The 8,447-nt window shown below is 50.2% G+C and overlaps 1 protein-coding gene across 1 annotated transcript in view; it reads left to right on the plus strand.

Moving 5' to 3' along the window:
• Positions 1–277: 277 nt before the first annotated feature.
• The window catches only part of pik3c2g (phosphatidylinositol-4-phosphate 3-kinase catalytic subunit type 2 gamma), a gene marked incomplete at its 5' end in the record, with an annotated part of 24,777 nt that continues 16,607 nt past the window's right edge, over positions 278–8,447 (plus strand). The window contains 15 exons of the mRNA XM_084452778.1: positions 278–637; positions 736–818; positions 1,310–1,467; positions 2,072–2,186; positions 2,612–2,723; positions 3,175–3,245; positions 3,949–4,012; positions 4,127–4,252; positions 4,439–4,469; positions 4,805–4,988; positions 6,576–6,698; positions 7,408–7,536; positions 7,801–7,915; positions 8,074–8,207; positions 8,331–8,447. The exon at positions 8,331–8,447 is cut by the window's right edge and continues 72 nt beyond it. Of these exons, the coding sequence (XP_084308904.1) occupies positions 278–637; positions 736–818; positions 1,310–1,467; positions 2,072–2,186; positions 2,612–2,723; positions 3,175–3,245; positions 3,949–4,012; positions 4,127–4,252; positions 4,439–4,469; positions 4,805–4,988; positions 6,576–6,698; positions 7,408–7,536; positions 7,801–7,915; positions 8,074–8,207; positions 8,331–8,447 (1,922 nt within the window). The remainder of the gene's footprint in view (positions 638–735; positions 819–1,309; positions 1,468–2,071; positions 2,187–2,611; positions 2,724–3,174; positions 3,246–3,948; positions 4,013–4,126; positions 4,253–4,438; positions 4,470–4,804; positions 4,989–6,575; positions 6,699–7,407; positions 7,537–7,800; positions 7,916–8,073; positions 8,208–8,330) is intronic.

Consider the following 8,447-nt stretch of genomic DNA (forward strand, 5'->3'; position numbering starts at 1 on the left):
TGGAGTGATTTGGTCTAGTGAGGGTTAGAGTTAGTGACATTCAGGTTGTAGACACGGCATAATGACGGCATGTTTACACGTGGACAGCATTTTATATTCTCTATTATCAATTCCTGGCAGGTTTACTGAGTGAATGTGCTTCTCTGCTTCAGACGCTACTGACTACTGAATATAATCCAATTTCTACTCGAATAGATCCATTTCCGGACATAAAAGATGTATTTTTCCTTTTCCCCTGCGCATCGTGGGACAGTTGTGCTTTTGTCGTTAACATGCCATGGATCCTTTCGAGAGGAACTATGATCCACTCCAGGGACAGGACACGAAATTCACCCCAGCCTTGATGAATCAATTCACTCAACATGTTCAGGATCCAGTCTTCCCAGAGGAGCCTCTGGATCTGTCCTGCCTGTCTGTTTCCCAGCTCTGGGTTCAGGAGGCTAGAGTTTGGGGCGCCAGCGCGACCAATCACCAGGCTGCTCTCCCCATCAACCGCCGCGCCCTCAGTTTCAGCATGGGGGTGTCCACCAGGCCGCCCGTGCCTCCACCCCCCAGGAGAAGACCCAAGTACTTCTCTTGTGACCTGACCGAGGCCCCCTTCAGACTGAACCGCTCCAATACGGAGCGAGACTACCAGGTGAGGTCACAAGCTGAACGGGTCTCTCCTGACACAAAGAGGCCTTGGTGCGTGAATAATGTTTATATCTGGTATCAGTGTTTGTATCTGTCTTGTAGCAGGATTCCTGGGCCATCAGACTAATAGACGCTCCACAAGGAAGCACCAAACAGCTAGCTTCTCTCTGCGTGTCAACATCCAAGTAAGATCTGTCTTAGGCCTATGTCATATTTCAAGATATTTAGTCCTTATTCAAATGAACTTCATGATGAGCGAAAAAGACAGTTCAGTCAGTGGGGCCCCACACTAATGTCGATACACTCATTTCACATTCATTTCACTATACTTGTCTTTCTTTCTCTCTTCTCTCTCAATTTCCATTCAATGGGCTTTATTGGCACGAAAGAACAAATGTTCATATTGACAAAGCAACAGTGGGATTACAGAAATAATTATATTTACACAATACACATACACATGTACACCCTAATACACACACGTTATATACAGGTAATTACATATAAACACATACACACATGCAACTACATTACACAGGTATACAGCTGCAGTTTGCACCTACACATGAACTCATTCACACATACATATAGATACAATACAGTATCTCTGTGTGTGTGTGTGTGTGCGTCTCTCTCTCTCTCTCTCTCTCTCTCTCTCTCTCTCTCTCTCTCTCAGATTGATTTCCAGGTACCGTCACACTGACCAGAGCTCCAACTCGGGCCTGGTGTGGGGCTGTGTTTTGCCCATCCACCCCTCCCTGCTCCAGGGGGCAGTGGTGGCCATCAGTGTGGCCACTTCCTGGTTCGCCCACCAGCTGCCTTTCTCCACCCCCTGTAGGTCACACACACACACACACACACACACACACACACACACACACACACACACACACACACACACACACACACACACACACACACATTTACCATGACACACACACACACACTCATTTACCATGCCCCCCCCCACGCACACACGCACACACACGTACCTGTACTCATTTACTATGTAGCGCAGATACAAACACACACACACACACTCATTTACCATGCCCCCCCCCCCCCCCCCCCCACACACACACACACACATGCACACAAACACACATGTTCATTTACTGTGGCACGCACACACACACACACTTTATTTTATAATGGCGCACACACACACACACACACTCACTAATCTGTCACGATTCAGAGCATGAGGACCTAGAGCTCCTGGCAGGACTCCTAATCACCTCTCTCCCTTTGATAGCTTTATTAAACAGATGGATACACACTGCATTGTGTTGCTATGGCACGTTGATACGACTCAATAGGAGAGATAAATGTTCTCAAGTATTATCAGTCTTCATTGGCATTTGTCTTCGTAGGTTTTGTACATTCCGTACACTAGCTGTCTGTGAACTTTGACCCCCTGCCCCCCCCCCCCCCCCAGTGAACAGGACGGTGCAGAACCTCATCGATGACATCTTCCTGCTCCTGGACACCTCCGTGAGCAGCAGTGGGCAGTATGTCCTCAAGCTCTGTGACTCTGAGGAGTTCCTCCGAAAGTAGGTCTCTCTCCCCCACCCTCACCTTCATTCTACCCTCCCTTCCTCCAGACAACACACCCTGCCCACAGTCTACCCTCCCTACACCCAGCCTATCCCCCAGCCAACATACACTACCCCCAGTCTACCCTCCATACCCCCAGTGTACCCTCCATACCCCCAGTCTACCCTCCATACCCCCAGTCTACCCTCCATACCCCCAGTCTACCCTCCATACCCCCAGTCTACCCTCCATACCCCCAGTCTACCCTCCATACCCCCAGTCTACCCTCCATACCCCCAGTCTACCCTCCATACCCCCAGTCTACCCTCCATACCCCCAGTCTACCCTCCATACCACCAGTCTACCTGCTATTCTATATTGTTTACTGTGTGTTTTCTTCAAACTGTCATATCTACTCTCGCTGGTGTTGTCCCCATGCCAGTGATGAGATCCTGGGCACGCACGAGAGCATTCAGGCCCACCACAAGTTGGGCCTGGCGGTTCCTCTCCGACTCCTCCACATCAACACTCTGGAGCACCTGCTGGCCAGAGACGTGAGTCAAGTCTCCCCTGGGTGCTTTCTTCTTTCACACCGCAAAGGGCCGAGTCGATCATTTACAGAGTCTCTCGTCCAACGTCTCTCGCTGGCTCCCGGCCCGGCTGTTTCTCCCCCGGGGTCTTATCAGAGCCGGTGTTGCTGTAAACCCTCCCGCCCGGCCTCCTCGACCTTGCTCTGTTTACCCACAGTATAACGTCACCCCTGGCATTTAGTGCTTGGGAGAAAATGGAGAGAAGGTCACCGTTCCCGCCTTAAATAGCTGTCCACTGAGGCAGCGCCGTGAACGCGATAACTAGACAACATTTTATCCTCACAGATTGGATTTATTGATTTGGATTGGATTCTGTGTACAGTACGTATTCATTTAGGACGCACTTTTGTTTGAAACTGTAAAACATGGCCCCTGTTATTAAATGTTCCTCATTGATTTATGCTTCCTCTCCCAGGCTGAGGACGACCGCGCCCCATGCCGACTCTATCACTTTCTTGGCTCCGCTTGCGTCTTCAACATATCCAGGTACTGCTTGTACAATTCCTCTCTGCATTCCTCTCTGCCACCTCGTGGTGTCACTGCAGAATGTCCTATCTGGCGTCCGTCTGGACTGTGTCAGACTCTCCGACAAGGCTCGATAAGCGGCCTTCTCTGTGGACTCCATAGGTAGTTCACCTGCATTTCTTGCGGTATGTGTCAACAGGTGTCTGCTTGTTGTCAGGCAACATTGGGGAAGGAGTGCTTACTGTTTCATTACCACCCCACACACCTTCATTTTCCCTCTCTTTTTCTCCCTCTCTCTCTCTCCTCCCCTTTCTCTCTCCCTCCCTCTCTCCCTCTTTTTCTCTTCCCCTTTCTCTCTCCCTCCCTCTCTCTCTCCCCCTTTCTGTCTCCCCCCTCTCTCCTTCCCTCTCTCCCCCTCTCTCTGTCACTCTCCCTCTCCCCCCCCTCTCTCTTCCCCTCTCTCTCCCTCCCTCTTTCTCTCTCTTCCCCCTCTCTCTCCCTCTCTCTCCCTCCCTTTCTCTCTCCCCCTCTCTCTCCATCTCTCCCCCCCTCTTTCTCTCTCTCCCCCCTCTCTTTCCCTCTTTCTCTCTCCCCCTCTCTCTCCATCTCTCCCTCCCTCCCTCTCTCCCCCTCTCTCTCCGTCTCTCCCTCCCTCCCCCTCTCTCCCTCCCTCCCTCCTTCTCTCTCCCTCCCTCCCTCTCTCTCCCCATGTCTCCCTCGTTAGGCTGGGTTTGCAGGACAGGCTGAACTGCTACACCAGGGAGGTCAATCTCATGATGAAGAGCACGGTCGGTATCACCCGAATTTTCCGAGTCCCAGTTCCCAGATCCTGCCGGACAGACCACACCGTCTACAAAGGTCAATCTAACCAGCCCCCCCCCCCCCCCCCCCCCCCCCGTTAGAGCGGGACCAACGTGAACGTGCTGGTGGACGAGGTCCGAACCATCATCAACCTCCTGTGCGGCGTGTCCAGCCCGGCGGTGGAGGAGGCCATCGGAGAGCTCAGCCGGATCAAACCGGTCACTCTGGTACTGCTGGAACCTAGAAGGAAACTCCACTACTGCAAACTCCACACTCACCTCAAACCGCAGTAGCATACGGCGATCTGACGTCGTCGCGCACAATTATGTAACCGTGTGAAAACGGCGCGTTGTTTAGCGATTGTAATGCTTAGTCGTGTTCCCTCATGTCTCCGTGCTTCCTTGTCTTTGCAGAGCAATTCAGAAATGTACGAGTGTGAAACCGGTACGTACCTGGTTATGTACCTTGAGTTAGGGTTAGGGGAGAAGGGTCAAGGGTTAGGGTTAGAGGAGAGGGGTCAAGGGTTAGGGTTAGAGGAGAGGGGTCAAGTTTCTTCTCAGAATGATTCTGTTTAGATACTGTCTATTTGACAGAAAGGATTTAGCTTAAAAGTTACCAGTTAACTGTTCACCACAGATTATACACCAGAACTTCACTGATCAGTTGATCTCACAGATGCCCCACTACAGTCATTTTCCCTGCCATAAAAGAATGGTTCAGTGTTGGAGCAGGGTTGACTGCCTGGTCAAACTGAGCTGTTGGTGCCCTCTTCTGTGCAGCCATGGTGATGCTGCACCAGGCGCTGGGGAGGCTCCTGCACGGCTTCTTCCACAATTTCCACTCAGACTTCCGGGGCGAGAGCGTGTACCGCAGCCCGCCAGAGTGCGACGTGGACCAGCACGCCGACGTCCTGCAGGTCAACACCGCCGCCCTCTACCAGCTCCTGCCCGCCTGGATCGATAGGTCAGAACGCTACGATACAAAGTTCCCCCGAAATCATAGAATGTCCTGCATTCATTCGTCATTCATTCAATCAATCATATCGACGGTTAGGCTACGCAGTCTTGCTTTGTATATAATTAGTCTCTGTGTAATTGATTGCTTTATATGTCTTTAGACTGGTCATATTTGCATGTGATGTGATATTTTCATGCGTGATGATGGCATATACGAATAGCGAGGCCTAGTCCATCGCGAGAATAACTTTGTGGCGGCAATAGCCTGGGGGGAGACGGATACAGACACTGACACCGAAGCAGAAGCACAGACAGAGATACAGACACAGACAGAGATACAGACACAAACAAGACAGAGATACAGACACAGAGAGAGACACAGACAGAGACACGGACAGAGACAGACACAGACAGAGAGAGACAGAGATACAGACACAGACACAGACAGAGGCACAGACACAGACAGAGATACAGACAGAGAGACACAGACAGAGATATAGACAGAGAGAGATACAGACAGACAGAGGCACAGACAGAGACAGACAGACAGAGATACAGACACAGAGAGAGACACAGACAGAGGCACAGACACAGACAGAGATACAGACAGAGAGACACAGACAGAGATATAGACAGAGAGAGACACAGACAGAGATACAGACAGAGACTGATACAGTCACAGGCAGAGACACATACAGAGGCACAGACAGAGATACAGACACAGACAGAAACACAGACAGAGATACAGGCACAGACAGAGACACAGACACAGGATTCCATGCTTTTAGGACGGGATACTCATTAGGGCAGAGCGTTGCAAGGGCGCATGACCTCCAGGCACAGACAGAGATACAGACAGAGAGAGATACAGACAGAGATACAGGCACAGACAAAGACACAGACAGAAATACAGGCACAGTCAAAGACACAGACAGAGATACAGGCACAGACAGAGAGATACAGACACAGATAGAGACACAGACAGACAGAGACAATGACACAGACGAACACAGACAGACGGATACAGGCACAGACAGAGAGAGATACAGACAGACAGACAGAGATAATGACACAGACAAACACAGACAGACAGATACAGGCACAGACAGAGATACAGACACAGACAGTAGGAGTCTGTGGTGGTGTAGCGGCCTAATGCACTGTTTCGGTGCAGCTGCCCACCGGGGTCCGGGGGTTGGTGCCCTGGTCTCGCCAGATCATGGCCAGATCCAAGTATGGCCAGATCCGGGTATGGCCAGATCCGAGTATGGCCACATACCCGAAGGGAGCGGCAGGGAGTGGCCGCTTATCCGAGGGCGGTTAGTTTAATCTCGAGGATTCGTCGCGCCACAGCGACCCACGTCGTGGTGTCAGAATCTTAGTCACGAGCCGTGGCTTCCTGTCAGAGAGAGTGTGGGGGAGAAAATCCCCAGTATTATCATAGACGAGAGTAGAGAGAATGAATTAGCTACATAACCTAGTTGTCCTGGGCCGGGATTCTATTGTTGCAACACGTGACAGCATGTTGCGAAGCTCTGGAGGGCGCAGTGCGGATGCAGTTGTGAAGTGTTATGTGTGCATCTGTCATCTCCAGCTTTGATTACTTCTCCATTTCCTGTGCGCTGACATTGGGAGAGAAGAGGATCTGGGACAGTCTGGTCTCAGATAACATCAGCACTGCCTTGTCGCTTGGCAACAAGATCCAGTGCAACCGCATGTAAGGCTGTTTTTTTTTTTTAAATTTCCCCCTGGAGGTATCAATAAAGTATCTATCTACAGTATCTATCTGTTGTTTCCGCGACTGTTGTTCTGGATCATTCCGCACTTCCTTCTTGATCAAGTCCCACTGCTTACAGTGGTCGTCCAGTCAGATAAGAATGATACTGGTTACTCAGAATGAAACAGTATAATGATTCAGTATAATGTAATAATGTATAATCAAACAGTATAATGATTCAGTATAATGATTCAGTATAATGATTCAGTATAATGTAATAATGTATAATCAAACAGTATAATCAAACAGTATAATGATTCAGTATAATGTAATGTATAATCAAACAGTATAATGATTCAGTATGCCACAGTCTTAGCTCCTTTAGTTTGAATTATCAACTAATTTTGGCACATGTATGTTTGTGTGTGTGTGTTTCTGTTTGTGTGTGTGTGTGTGTGTGTATGTGTGTGTGTGTGCGTGTGTGTACACGTGTGTGAGTTTATGCGTGTGTGTTTGTATGTGTATTTGTGTGTGTGTGCGTGTGTGTGTGTGTGTGTGTGTGTACACGTGTGTGAGTTTATGCGTGTGTGTTTGTGTGTGTATTCGTGTGTGTGTGTACACGTGTGTGAGTTTATGCGTGTGTGTGTGTGTTTGTGTATTTGTGCGTGTGTGTGCGTGTGTGTGTGTGTGTGTGTGTGTGTAAAATCAGGATGATTTTCCCAGTGCCGGTACAGGAGCTGCCCTTTGAGTCCATGCTGACGTTTCGTCTCCTGGGCTCCAAGCAGGGGAAGACTCCCGAGCTTCTGTGCTGGGCTGTCCTACCCATCTACAGCAACAGGTACAGTAGGTCCACATGTTACACAACTACCACTTTTTTGTACATCCATTCTGGAGATAATGGATGCACTGTGTGTGTGTGTGTGTGTGTGTGTGTGTGTGTGTGTGTGTGTGTGTGTGTGTGTGTGTGCGCGCATGTGGGAGTGTGTGTGCATGTGTGTGTGTGTGGTGCGAGTGTGTGTGCATGTGTGTGTGTGTGTGTGTGGTGTGTGTGGGTGCATGAGTGTGGGTGCATGTGTGTGTGTGTGTGTGTGTGTGTGTGCAGGACTCTGGTCAGCGGGACAATACTGCTGAGTATGTCTATGTTGGTGGAGCTGACTGACCCCCCCTGCCCCGCCCTGACAGACAGCCATAGACAGGCCACGGGAGTCATACTGCAGGTGAGCGATGATGCAGAACACTGCCCCCTATTGGGGACACCTGGGAGCATTACTGTCCCCCTGTTTGTAGGTTCCTAGAATTCACTGTTAGCTGTGTGTGTGTGTGTGTGTGTGTGTGTGTGTGTGTGTGTGTGTGTGTGTGTGTGTGCTTTCCCTAGTTGGAATTCCCAGAGGACCGTGAGTGGAAGTACAAGAGGCCGTTGTCCCTCCCGGGATCCATCTTGTTCAGTCCTCCGTGTGAAGAACTACGCAGGAGGATCACAGACGTGTCCCGGAGACATTGCCTCTGCTTGTGAGGGAGTCCACCTACCGTAACTGTGTTGTCTTTCTACTATCAACTGTCCATAGCCTGGATATTCTAATACTCCGGGTGATGTTTTTTTAAATTATTTTTATGTGGCGTCCATTTTTGTAGTCTTTCAGAGAACGAGAAGGCCCTACTGTGGAGCAGAAGGCACAGCTGTGACGACAGGAGCACCTTCCTGCACCTGGTTTTGGGTGGTGCCCCCCGGTGGCAGCCCGAGAACCTGAC

The sequence above is a fragment of the Borostomias antarcticus genome (genome assembly GCF_949987555.1).
Source record: "Borostomias antarcticus genome assembly, chromosome: 18".
NCBI classification, from domain to species: domain Eukaryota; kingdom Metazoa; phylum Chordata; class Actinopteri; order Stomiiformes; family Stomiidae; genus Borostomias; species Borostomias antarcticus.